Here is a 13,862-nt window from a genome sequence, read left to right as displayed (position 1 = left end):
ACCGCTTGTGAAAGGAATTCAGGTGTAAAAGCTGATCTTGTGGTGTTCGAGTTAAAACAAGGGTTGCTTGTAAGCAAGAAAATCTTATGTACTTACTATGATCAATCAACAGCACACACTGTTACTTTCAGCCTCCTTTTAATATTTTTAAAATATGAAAACTAAGCTTATTAGAGGCTCTTTTTTTTTTTTTTTTACACAAGGAGGAAAAGACAGATTCATGTTTATCATGTGCTTATCCTACTGTTGGTTACTTTTTTGATGTTGTTTTTTTCTTGTTACCCTTGCTTGAACTGTTAGTGTTTAATAATCTTTCCAGTAAGTGCTGAAAAACAGAGCTGTAAGCATCTTTTCTTTAATTTTTAAAGGCTGAAAATTTTTGGCTCTGTAAGATGAAAGTCAAATCAAAACAGTAAATGTCATTTTTGTGTAACTGCATTCTGACCAAAGAACTATTTGTTTATTGTAACTTAAAAGGTATTTGTTTAAAGGTAATACATTACTCCCACTACATGACTTTTTGTGAATGAATATATTATAATGTAATATTCCCATGATACAACTTTTTCCACAGTAAGTATGTTAGGAATGTTAAAATATTGAAAATATACCAAAATATTAGCAAGATTTGCTTTTGCAGCTCATTTTGAAATTTTGAGATGCAGTATTGAGCAGATTCCAGTAGTGGAAACTGAGAGCAGCGTAATTTGCGGTGATTGAAGAAAAAGGACTATATCTCTGGAGTTATTCAATCTCTTTCAGAATTCGATACTGTAGTTTCTGTTCAAGGACAGATAAGTATTCCACAGATGACAGTCCTTTTATTTACATAATTAGGGTTGTAGGGGGTGGGGGGCAAATACAGGCATGTTGCTTATAGCCATAATATTAATGTTTATGGTACCATTCCTCCAGTGTGCGTTTTTTTGCCTAGAAGCACGATATACAGAACCTGAGTATCTATTCCCTGTGATAAGGGGTCCATCATTGTAGTGATGGTGTTGGTGCCTCAGGGCTTTGCCTGGAGAAGGGTGTTAAGTGCAGGGAGCACTGTAGGTTGCAGTGCTGTTGATGATGGGTTATTTTCCTTTTTTCTTCTTTTCTTATTCTTCTGTGAGCTTTATTTAAAAGAGAAATCATGCTTCCTAGCTGAAGTCTAATCTGTTAGAGGCATGATCTTTTTTTGTATTTTTTTCTTTCATTGAACTGACTCAGCTTTGGCTTTGTATTGCATCTGTGGATGTATGTGGCAGTCCTCCTCTTGGGCGTCAGCAATAGTCACATCATCCCTGAACACTTTGAAATTTTTTATTTCTATTCCAAAAAAATAAATAGTGAAAAATCATTGTTTGCTGTTGTCTACCATTTGTTTGCTATAATACTTGCCATAAATGAACTCTAAATACATTTCTGCTGTTTGTTGCTTAAAAAAACAAAGTCAGATATACATGATACGTATGTTGTGCCAAAGTCGTGAGGTTTTCTCTAGGTCCTGTTGATGAACAAAGATTTTTTTAAATGGCTTAAGGGTAACTGGAGGCTTAACTTCTACTTGTTTGGTTTTCCTAACGGTCAGAGTTGTCTTTGGATGGTAATGAAGCATCTGAGTGTCATTTGGGCTGTCCAGATTGAACCTTATGTCTGAAAGCCTGGTATCTCTAGCAGTTTTGATTGCTAAAGCTTATTGCTGTGTGTGAGGATACGAGTCTCATGTTATTTGAGAAGAGAGTTTTGGCTATTGGCTCATTTGTTGTAGTTCCTGCAGTGTCCTCCCTGCCGTTATTCCTGATTTTTTTTTTTTTTTCTAATTGTCCTGAGGAGGTTGACTCTCTTGATTTGTCAAATCAGAGATGCCAGCACAGGGTGCTGTGGCTGGAGCACTGCCCAACAGGAATATCCTGGCTGGAGCATCTGCCCATCACTAATATCCCGACAACCATAGGAAATATATTCATAAGCACTGAGCAGCTGCTAGTCAGACATTCATACTAGCATGTATTTTTTTATTATTTTATGTTATTTTCAAGACTCTTCACACACAAACATTTGGCTTGTACTAGTGGGTGTTGGAAGTATGTTTTAAAACAAAACTAAAGAAGAAAGAATTTTTGTTTCAGGCTGAAATTATTGTGGAAAATCTTTCTACATTATGAAAAATTTCTAGGCTTCATTTTTTTTTTCTTTGCTGTTAGGGATCATTTTCTTTCCTGGGACAGAAAATAAGCAATGACAAGCTGAATCTGGATTTCATGCTGATCCTTTAAGGTTGCTATAGACAGTCAAGGCAGTGAAGATGAGGTAAACCTATTTTTGCAGACATAATGGAAGGGCAGTGGCTGCACCATTTACCCAGGATGACTACTGCTGAAGCACATGCAGTGGCAGCAGAACTGAAGCCAAAGCCAGAGGCACTGGGCTGAAAAATGGTCCCTCTTTTCCTGGGATGTGTCAGATTGTGGCAAGCACGTGCCCAGTTGCGCAGGCTTTGCTATTGTTATACTCTACTTGACAAAGTTGCAGTGGGCAAGCAGCCCAGTGCAAGACTGCAGACCCTGTGGCTTAAGAGACACTGCAAACAAGATTATTTTTTTTTATTTTTCCCCTGATTTAGCTGAAGTGAAGTTACTAGCCTAGTGCAGTCAAGAATGGCCTGTGTTTGGAGTGTGACTCATCCTATCCAAGGTAGGTGGGATGGATAACCTAGAGATACTGTTGACTGTTTAGAAGCTTAGCTTTTAGATGGCTGTAAGTTGGACAGAATTCACCCCTACTGTTGAGTCACTAGGATGAATCTGGCCTACTGGGATAGCCAGGCTAAGAGGTGGAGTTCTGGTAAAGATGCCAAAAGCCAAGCTTCATGTCGTTAAGTGTGAAGTCTTGGCAGTAAATTTTCATGTTCTTAGAGAGGCTGTAGAAAACTGAAAGGTTTTACAAGAAAAACACCAAAGTTAGCTATCACAAATTGTTCACTCTTACTGCATTGTTGTTTGAAGAAACAGATTTTTTTTGCCCTGTCAGCTGCTGAGATTCTTCTAAGTTTATATTATAGTGTCCAGATTTCAGTTAAACATGATATGCAGAGACGCACAAGACCTTGCTGAACTTTTTAGCTCCTGTGGCTGAGCAAGTGGGTAGGCTCGTGAAAATAAGGCATGGTTCCTGAATGGTGGTGCAAGGAGGAGCAGTCACATAGCTTGGTAAAACAGCTCCGTATTGTCCCAGCTGAAGTTGGGTGAATGGCAAACACCAGACAAATTAATCCCCATTGCCTTTGCATGCAGTCAAAAATGATGCTTTCTTTTTTTTTTCTTTTCTCTCCTAGTGTTATCATACCCAAACAAGCAATATTCAATCCACAGTTGTAGGAGCAAGGCACATTATTAATCAATGTGTTCTGAGGTTTCACACTGCTCTGTTCATAGTTCCAGTGTGTTTTCTTAAAAAAACGAAGCCTATGTCATTACGTTGTCTTTGTCTCTGTTGTCCTGTCATCATTGTTTTCCTCCATCTTGAGAGAAAGGTTGAAGTGTGAACTCTGCGTTTTAGACAAACAAAAAACTGCACTCAACATCATTAAAAGTTCCACCACAGCCATCCATCAGCGTCATATTGAAAGTCCAGAGAAAATAAATTTCCTTAAACTTGGTGCTTAGTGAATTACATATGTATGGGCAACTGCTTTTGAGGAAGCAGCTGGTATGGAGGTCACTCAGGTGGTAGTGAGAAAGTTTTACTCAGCTGTGAAACTTTGCAGCCCTTTCTAAATGTGACAAGAGTTGGGTTTTATCCAACTTCCTGCAGAAGTTTGCTTTGTGATTTGCCACCTTTGACTGAGGATGCATTGCATGCAAGTTTCATGCCTTCTGTTTTGGACTGCATTGTCCAGAGCACTGTTTTTCTTAGCTCTTCATAAATCAAAATGCAGTCTTCACTGTAACAGAGGCTTAGCCCATTAATTGCTTTGAAGATGAGGGCCAAGACCTTTAGCTGGCAGGAGGAGACCAAAAGCCAGTGGAGAGGCTGGAGTGCTAATACCAGCCTAAACTCGCAGGAGCCAGGCAGTCCCGTTTTTGTGCCATCTGGAGTCTTATCGTTGGTTTTACATCCAAGGTGTGAAACAGTGAATTACAGTAATCCAACCTTGAGTTCTTTGGCCTGGTTTGTAGAGAGACGTTGAGTTTCTTAGCGAGTTGTTGATGGAGAAAAGATGCATTTAGTAAGTGATGCTCCATGAAAGGCACTATTTTATGTTATGGATAGGTATTTCCCACTAGCCCAATTTCTAGCTAACTCTTTGCATCGTGTCCTGAAAGCTGTAATGACACTTAACAATTTATATGGGTTAAGTTTGAAAAAACGGCTCTCCTTTCAGCCCCTAGTTATGTTTCTAATTTTTGCTTGGATTCAGAAGAACAGCTTGACAGTATGATAAAGCCAGAACAGTATTCTTATTAATTCTGTGGCTATTGTTATGAATGATTCCAGTAAATGATAAACTAAAAAGGTTATTTTGAGACGCTGTACGGTTTTGTCTTATTGCTTTGGAAGTTTTGAGAATATTACACGTGCAGGCACTTTTGCAGTTATCCTTGTGTAGTCAGCCATTTTTCCTTTTTACTACATGTTTTTTTAATATGTAGAAAGAGAGAAGTGAATCACTTAAACTCTGAAAACAGGATCATAACATCACAAGCATTAAACCCAGATCTATTGTAAAACAGCTCAATGTTTTCAAAACTAGATTTCAAATTGCTCCTTTTATGAATTGATTTAATTCAAGATTCTTTCTTGACAAGAAGCTTGTGTAAGAGACTTCGTTCTAGCCAGGAATAAACAGTCTTGGGGCGGGGGGGAGAAAAAAAAGGTACTTATTGGCTCCTTTATGTACAGAGGTATTTTGGAAAGAAGCGCCCTGTGGCTTACAGCATACTAGTAAGTGCAGAAGGGAAAACACCACCACAGAGTTTGGTAGTGTGGGTATATTGAAGCTCTTCATAAAATAGTGTTTTTCCACGTATTTTAAGACAGAACTACTAAAACTGAGTCAAGTGTTAGCTCTTTGACTGCTCGCATGGTTCAGGTATTTCTGGAAGCTGGCTGTTTATCTGGGAAGTGAAAGAAAAGGGGTTGTAGGTTCACTGTTTATCAGAACAACTTTCCTTTGCTGTGTAGGAGTATAAAAGACTTCTGAGCACTGGGGCAGCTGAGTGAATTGCTCTGTGGGACTGAACAGCAGACTGCAACTTTATTTTAGTGCATCTCTGTCTAAAAGGTATACGTATTTATCTACATAATTCCTTTTGTATACTAACTAAGCCCTAGGAGGAAACCTGAGATATAAAAACTCAAAGGTGTTGGTTTTCTTTTCCAAAAGCTCACCTTTGGGTATTCGCTGCTAAAAGCTGTAGTGGCTGGCTCCTGGTTGTAGACCCCAGCCACTGCTCTGCTCCTGCGCTGCCTCTTCCAGGGAGCACAGCCTGGCAGCACTGCATCCTGTCCCAGTGAATATCATGGCTATTGTAAAGTATGTCATTTAACGAGACCCATTTCCCCTTTGAAAATGCCATCTGCCCAATAGCCTATAGTGCATGTACACTGTACAGTTACTGTCAGGCAGGAGTGCGTGGGATTGTTGCTGTGCCTGGCTAGTGCAGGTGAAATTGTTGAGTGACTTAAATAGCTCCCTGTTGGCACCAACAGAGCAAGACCATGTTACACAGCGGAAACTGAAGAGAAGAAGAATCTCAGTACCTGTCTTTGGGGAAACGCTGTCATTCCTTCCCCACACACAAGCTGCTACAGCCCCTTCCCGAGCATCAGACAGGGGTTGTTTCCTGCTCAGCTTTTGTGGTTCCTTACTGGCCATTCAGCATCGGGTCATCTTCATTCGTGAGATGGCCTGCCTCTCCTTATATCCCCCTGTTAGCAGCTGCTTAACTTCAGGGTCAGTACTGGTGCTACAGACAGCCTCTCTCTCATTAATATTCTGTGAAGGAAAGTGATAATTAACATTATATGCAACTAACTTAATTTTACATTTTGCCCAAACCCAGCTGGGTTCAGTCTCTGTAGGTTCCCCCTTTCCAGAGGCCTGGAACATGCAGTGGAAAGCTTCCCATCCCTGAGAAGCGGAGGCCTGAAAGCGGGCAGGTCAACCTGCTCCTGAGTATTTATTGACTATTTTCCTGGAGGATTTAAGGTAGCTCCTGTTTTGTCCAGCCAGTGAAGGTTCCTCCCACGTTCTGTGTTCAGGGTATTCATAGGGCAGCAAAGATCTCTGTGTATGGGAAAGCTTTGATTTAAGGGCTGTGCTGTATATAAATCCCTGGTTTGGTCAGATTTATTTCAAAGTTGATAACTACATGCACATCTACATCTCTTTCTGTATCTCTGGAATTGGCACTGACCTGACTGGATGGGGATGTGAAGGAGATAAGCAGATAGAAAACTAATCCCGTGACTGTCACGAAGTATCAAACAAGTGCCAATACTGATGCAAGTGAGATGGAAGGAATATATGGGTTGGGCTAGAATAGAATAGGATCTACCCTAATTTTTGTTGAGGATACCAAAAACATGACCCCTGGTCTCTTTTGCATAGGTATTAAATGAGTTACAGTGCAATATTTGAGACTAGATGTTGGAGGAGCAGTTAATATTAATCTAGTAAAGAAAGACACTTCTGAAAAAGCAGTTTTCCAAGCACACAAACCCTTCTTCAAGTCTCAGTGATGTTCATTGACTTCACTGAAACAGTCCTTGAAGGCACTTTATTTCATGGCACTGCTAAACATACATGAATATTTATTTTTGTGCTTAACATTTGGCACATTATTGAGAAGTCATTGTTTGCTCTGTCTGCTTAACATACAATGGCTTCAAACAAATATGCTGCTGGACTGGAATGGAGTTTTTTTGTTGTTGTTCTCTCGTGTTCAGGGTGAAGTTGACTGGTTGATGAAGTTCACACGCATCTAAGGAGTGTCTCTTGCATCATATCATTGTCTCTGCAAGTCACCAGGGCTTTAGGAAAAAAAAAAGTTAGGAAAATAGTAATATTTGGGCAGTGCAGATATAAGCTCAGATAAACTGGAATAGCTGGCATAGGTCCAACATTGTTTACTGTAGCAATCCTCCCTTTTCCTGTTGTTTCACAAAGATCAATTCGCAGATTTGACTCCTGGCCACAACAAGCAGAGGAGGCATCATTTTTTAAGACTTGGGTTTCTTTGAATATAAATAAAACCAAATGGGAGGCATAGGAGACAGACTAGCCGAGGCCAGAATGGTATTGTAGACAAAGTTGGAGTAATTTGAGCTTTTGTTGAGAGAGGAGGGAAACTTCTGGCAAGCCGTGAATGGGAGTTAAAGTGATACAAGACTGTAGTGACTTCAACAGCCATTGGTTTGGGTAGACATGCTGAGATGGAGAATAATTGTAATGTGTATTCTCTGTCTGTTTTCTTTGAATTGAAAACTAATGAGATACCCTACTTAATTTGGTCATGTAGTTAAACTCTGTATTTCATAAGAGCTAATACACAGTTCAGAAAAATTTACTATTACATTGCATTTGGCTGCTACTGTTTGCTTCAGTAATAGCCTAAATATCATAGAAACACAGAATAATGACTCGGGTTGGGAGGAACCTTGAAAGATCATCTGGCCCAACCTTTCATGAGGAAAAGGAGCCTCAATGAGATTATCTAGCACCCTGTCAAATGTCATCTTGAAAGCTTCCAGTGATGGGGACTCTACCACGTCCCTGGGGAGGTTGTTCCAGTGAATGATCGTTCTCACTGTAAAAAAATTTCTTTCTTCTATCAAGATGAAAACTTTCCCAGTGTGACTTGTACCCGTTGCCCGTTGTCCTCTCCACACGGCAACTCGTGAAGGGAGAATCTCTGTCCTCTTTGCAGCCACCCTTTAAGTGGCAGCTGGAATACTGTGCCGAGGTGTCCCCGAGCCTTCTCTTCCCCAGGGAGAAGAGACCTAACTCCTTCAGTCTTTCCTCACTGAGCAGGTTCTCCAGCCCTTTGGTCGTCTTTGGTCCTCCTTTGGACCCTCTCCAGTCTGTCTGCGTCTTTCTTGAGCTGTGGGGACCAGAACTGGACACGGTACTCCAGGTGCGGCCGGACAAGCGCTCAGTAGAGTGGGATGGTCCCGTCTCTATCTCTGCTAGTTATGCCCCTGCGGATGCAGCCCAGGATCCCATTTGCCTTGGTTGTCACAGCAGCGCGGTGCGGACTCATATCCAGCTTGTTGTCCACCAGCACCCCCAGGTCCCTTTCAGCATATTTTCTATGAAATTCTGGAGTAAAAATCTAGAATACAGTCACAAAGTGTAAAAGTGAGAATTTAAAGTTAGAATGAAGAAATTTATTACTCATACATGTAATTTAAATTTACTTTTATTGTTTGGTGTCTTTATGCTTCATATGCTTTCATGCGATTGTGTATTTCTAATATATCTACTCAACTTGGAGCTAAGAGGATAGGCATTTCCCAGTATTCTGGGTAAGGCTAAATGGATGGCAAACATGCACTGCCAAAGACAGTATGTCTGGATGTCATGTGGTGGGGCAAATATCTCGCATGAAGACCCCTTACGTTTTTTTTTTAAATGTATTATCTAAAAGATATTTCTTCTTGGAGCTTTTTCTTCTGAAATGTTGGCATTGCCATTGAATAAACTTCACATTTTTTAAGTTGAAGGTGAAAATTAACAGCTCAGACTCTGAATGCTGCCGGCACAAAATAAATTGACATGTGTCTATTGAGTGTGTGAAATGAATAGACAACATGGCTATCATTCTAAAAAGATTATTCAGGAGATTTAATAAAAAAATCCTTTTGTCCATTCTTGCAATGTTTCTTAGTATGAGTTAAATAGTTTTCTTAAATAAATTTGTGGTTGTCTAGTTCAGGAAAAAATGGTTAAAAAAAATCATCTTTTCTTCACTTTTTCTTCTGAATACAGTCAAGAATTTTCTATAAAAAGTTTTTCCTCTGATAACTGTGCATTAGGAAGTCCGCAGGATGTACTACTACACAGAGACAGATTGTTTACAGTGCAAGGATGAGGAGCTGGTGTGGGCACTCAGAATTACCTGGATTCTGTTCCCAGCCCTCAGACAGATTCCTTTGGGACTGAACCACCGTGCTTTCTAGAAAATGTGTGGACATCACTGAAGTGGAGGCAGATTGTGAAGCTCCAGTCTTAAAGGTTCCTCAATCAAATTGAGATCTCAGTTGTATACTGAATATCTGGGGAACCACAATGAATCTGTGAAGACTTCCAGAAAAGTTTTTAAGTACTTTTCTCTTTAAAAGTTTGTCATTTCCAATGCTAAATACCTGGAACCCTTGGAAACCTCAAAATGAGTATTAAACCACTCTCCAATCTTCCAGATACTAAGTTTCACTAGGCATGGAAACAGAGCATAGCAATAACAGCTCCTTCAGTCAGTATTTGTTTTTTTTGGTTGGCTTTTTTTTGTTGGTAGTAATTCAATTTGCTACAAAAGTGACATAATTTCCAACCGTATAATGAAGAAAATTGCATACTTAATCATTATAATGATCATTTCTTTAGTGAGCTTCACTGTCTCCCTACAGTGGAAATACTGAATACGGGAGAAGGCTTGCATGATTTCAAGAATGGCTAAATGCCAAGTATGCAAACCTCTGCCACAGCAGAGGTTGATTTTTAGTAATTTAATGCTATTTCTTTGCTTTCCTTCTCCTCTTCTGTTTTCCCCCTATCACTTGTAGAACTGGGAAACATCCATCAGACTACTAGTTGGAAGATGATGAAAAAAAACACAGCTGGGAGTTATGATGTTTGATTTTTATTTTTGTCTGCAAAATTAAAGATTATTTCTAAGCTACTGCCTGAGAAATTCAGTCTCGGTGGCAATAGTTTGTGTAGGCAACTGGCAAGGTAGTATATGCGCAAATTAAAATGTGTTGTTAGGTGTTGAGACAATAACGGAGGTTTCTCTTGGCACCCTCTATTAAAGAGAAGATAAGGTATCTGTGAAAGTACTGCTGTTAAAAAAGTACTAAGCCACCATTGTTTTTTCATTAGCCTCCTCGGCTAGGATGTAATCTTGGCTGAAGAGCAGTACAAGCCACCCCTGAAAAATTTGATTCCGGGAGAATAGATTCCTGTTTCCAAAGACGAGTAAATGTCTCTTTGAATGAAGCTCTTTGTGCAAGCCTTGCAAGTTTATAATTGGTCACCCCATGATGGAAGGCCTTTGATATGGTTAGTTTGTGGTTTTCAGGGGCTTCTCCTTCTTCAAAAATATTTTTCTGGAGCTGAGACACAGAAAATAACAGACTAAACTTGTTTTGCAGGCATCTTTCCCGGGAAACCTGCAGCTAGTCCTCGTTCTGCGCCCAACAGGATTTTTTCATCGAGCTCTCTCGGACATTGCTTTCAAATTCAACAAAGATGAGTTTAAAATGAAAGTACCTGTAAGTAGTCCTCTGTTTTCACTTTACTATCAGGAATCTGTTCAAGTACTTAATGTAACCAGTGAGGACCAAAAAAATCCCAACAAAAAGCCATGCTTAAAGGCAGCTCCAGCAATTTTGGCTGATTCATGATGGCTTATTCTTGAAACAGTACGTGAATTTTGAGGCAAATGCATTTCCCATGGACAAATACTATAGTTTCTATCATTTGAGCGAACATACAACTGATGCCTGTAGTTAGATCACCAGTAAACCCACTGATTATACTTTTGTTTGTAAATGTACAGTATTTATATTGTAAAATAAACTTTGAAATTATATGAGCTAAAGATATAAAAGTTATTTTACTTATCAGATGTAAATTTCCAGGGTGAAGGATGGTCTTTAAATTAAGATACCTGTCCCCCATCCCTCATTTATTTTGGGGAACCAGTCCTTACATGCCAAATCCATGGAGATACTATCATTCTCTCCCACAGACCCAGGATAACAAGGGAAAATGAACAAGAAATGAATGTTGCTCTTAGAAAATAGCCATGTATGGTTTATCAAGGTTAAAAAAACCTGATGGTGTAATTTATGTTGTATAATCTGTATGCTTTTTTTTTTTTTGTGCCTGGTGCTCCTGCTCATATGCAGTTATTTATATCATCTTCAACTGAAACAACTGTTAAGTTTGTTTTTCTGTACCCAAAGGAAATAGTTCCATGACTTGCTTCTGTATTAAACTGAACTTTTTCTATCAGAGGCTGAAGGATGGGGCTTAGAATCCTTAACAAGGGACTTCTCGCCACTGATCACATTCACTTTTTTCTTTGCTGCTGCAGATCATAATGCTGGGCTCAGTATCAGAACTGCAGGGTTACATTGATAAAACACAATTAACAGAAGATCTTGGTGGCACCCTGGATTACTGCCATAACAGATGGCTGTCCCGTCGCACTGTAAGTCTTAGTTTTTGTTTTATCTTTCCAGTTTAATGAACACTTCTGTTTTATACCCTGTCATTTATAAAACAGATTTCAAGTGATGCAAGTTGACTTGCTCGGAGTGAGAAGATGTTCCCAATGGTACTTAGTCATCTTAGAGAAATAATATGAGTAATAATTTGGGAGTGGTTTTCTGAACACTTGGAGCAAAGGAACTACAGTGTATTATTGTGTTGAGGTTTATTGGTTTTGCTACGAGAAAGAAAAAGCTCAAGTTGTAAAATTACTCCAGATTATAAAAATATGAGGAAGATACACCTGATTTGAGCCTAGGAAAAATATACAATTAAGGAATTAATGGTGACGGTATCTGTTGCTTGCAAAATTATACTTTGACCATTTTTCAGTCTTGTAATTCATCTGCTGGGGTTTGTTTTGAGAGTTATATTTTGTGTGTATGTGTCTGTTTGTACATATGCATGTGATGAGCATGAAACATCTTTAATGGTTTTTATTCCAAAAGGCTATAGAAGGTTTCGCCCAAAAGGTTAAGCAAACAGCTCAGATTCTTCAGTCCTTTGGGACTGAGCTGGCTGAAACAGAACTACCGAATGATGTGCAGTCAACCAGCTCCCTTCTTGCAACACACACAGAAAAGAAGGACAAAATGAAGGTATGTAATTTTTGTAAAGATGCTGTCTTCTAGTTAAACTATGTTGTAATTTATAGCTACTAATGCTAATAGAAAATCTGGAGGATGTTAATAGTAACAATGTGAAACATTGAAGTCTTATTTTGCTTGGTTTGATGTTAAAAATCCTTTTTTGCATTCAAAAATGACATTTCTTGAGGGTAAGTTTACGTATGTACAAATGCATAATGATTTGTATGTGGAAACAGAAATTCCTTTGTAAGTAGTGGTGTGTTTAATTTCTAGGTTTCTTTGCAACAAGTAATTTGATTGTCTTTGCATGCATATGAAAATATATGACCTTTTGAAGAATGGATAAATCTTCTTTCAAATCAGCTTAAATGAAAACTATTTGGGGGTTTTAAAACTGTACATCTAAAATTTTTGGGATGTTTGTAGCCTAAGGACTTAGATAGAAGGCTATCTATCATGAAAATTCAACCTGTTTACACTGGGATCTTAAGAAGGTAAATGGAGAGAAAGCTGACATTTAGCGTTTACTGTCTTTATTTGTTGTCAAATGCTGCTTTTAATCAAACTGTCCTTGCTCTATTGCTACTAAAACAAAATCCTTTTTCCAGTTTGGTGCCTTATGAAGTCTGCTTAAAAAAAAGAAAAACACAATCAACAATGCACAACTACAGTGTGTGTGGGTTTTTGTTTTGTTTTGTAGGAGGATATCAGGTTAGCAGTAAAACAGGGAGGTGATATCCGTGAAAGTATTACAAAACCAGTTACTGAGAATCCTGAATACAAACTGAATCAAGATCAGCTAGACAATCAAACAACGGTAGAAAGGTGAGAGGAGCGAAATACTGAACATGATGCTTTTCTGGGTTTTTTGATCCCTCCCCAGCAATTTTACTTAGTTCCATATGCATGCTTAGCAAATAAGCAAATGTTAACAATGTGAACATATAAAACATACTTTCAGAAACAACTCCTCTGTTGTCAGAACTGTCCTGAGCAAAATAAACCCCTCAATGTCCATTACTGGGTCACCTGGCTATAAGGAAATAGGGGATGGGGTTTGAGTTCCAGTGCTAACAAAGTAACACTGTTCTTTTTGTCCTTTTTTCAGATTTGGACTATGTACTTGAGCAGCTTTTCCTTATTTTAAAGAATATTGATGCTTTGTTTAGAGACTGCAGTACAATCCAGGGAAATTTTGCTGCTGTAGCGAAAGCAGGAGGGGAACACAGGAGTGATATATCCCATCTTTTCAGTAGATTTGTCCACTTTCATTAAGTCCTTTTGAATTGAAGTGGGAGGTTTCTTTTTCTTTAAACCTGCCCAAAGGAGCTTCTAACATTGCTGATATCTTATCAATGTCATTAGTGGCCTTTAAAGGACTACTAGGGAGTACATTGCTGTTGAAACTTGAAACATGCAGAAACTTCCTATATGCTTCCTTTGGGCATATAAGTAATAGATGTTGTTTTCCATTGCTCCCCACCCACCACCCCCCCTTAAATTACTGCGAGGTTTGAAGACGTTATATCACCATAGCACAGATGTAAATCTGCACAAAGCTATGAAAGCATAGCTCATTTCCCCCAGGCAGTATTCTGCATTCTTTTTTTGTCTGTCATTCTGTGTTTCTGTGACACTCGGGCTGACTTTTCTTTCCAAATAGCTGTCCGTTCCAATCCACAAAGCTTGGCAGAAGTCACTTTTTTTGGTCGTTGTTGCTATCAGCTATCCGAAGGACAATCGGGGTGGGGGTTGCTAATTTATCCAAAACATTCCCACTTGATACA

The 13,862-nt window shown here is 39.1% G+C and overlaps 1 protein-coding gene across 21 annotated transcripts in view; it reads left to right on the top strand.

Moving 5' to 3' along the window:
• MCF2L (MCF.2 cell line derived transforming sequence like) overlaps positions 1-13,862 on the top strand; it is a 158,879-nt gene that overhangs the window by 117,598 nt on the left and 27,419 nt on the right. For all 21 annotated transcript variants that reach the window (XR_011322121.1, XR_011322120.1, XR_011322122.1 and 18 more), the window contains 4 exons: positions 10,363-10,482; positions 11,310-11,426; positions 11,935-12,084; positions 12,776-12,900. Coding sequence is in view for 17 of the 21 variants with exons in the window: in XM_069770226.1 (XP_069626327.1) it covers positions 10,363-10,482; positions 11,310-11,426; positions 11,935-12,084; positions 12,776-12,900 (512 nt within the window). In the remaining 4 variants the exon portion in view is untranslated. The remainder of the gene's footprint in view (positions 1-10,362; positions 10,483-11,309; positions 11,427-11,934; positions 12,085-12,775; positions 12,901-13,862) is intronic.

Source organism: Haliaeetus albicilla, chromosome 25, assembly GCF_947461875.1.
Source record: "Haliaeetus albicilla chromosome 25, bHalAlb1.1, whole genome shotgun sequence".
Lineage (NCBI taxonomy): Eukaryota > Metazoa > Chordata > Aves > Accipitriformes > Accipitridae > Haliaeetus > Haliaeetus albicilla.
The sequence above is the reverse complement of the archived record's forward strand: the minus strand, read 5'-3'. Positions and strand labels throughout refer to the sequence as shown.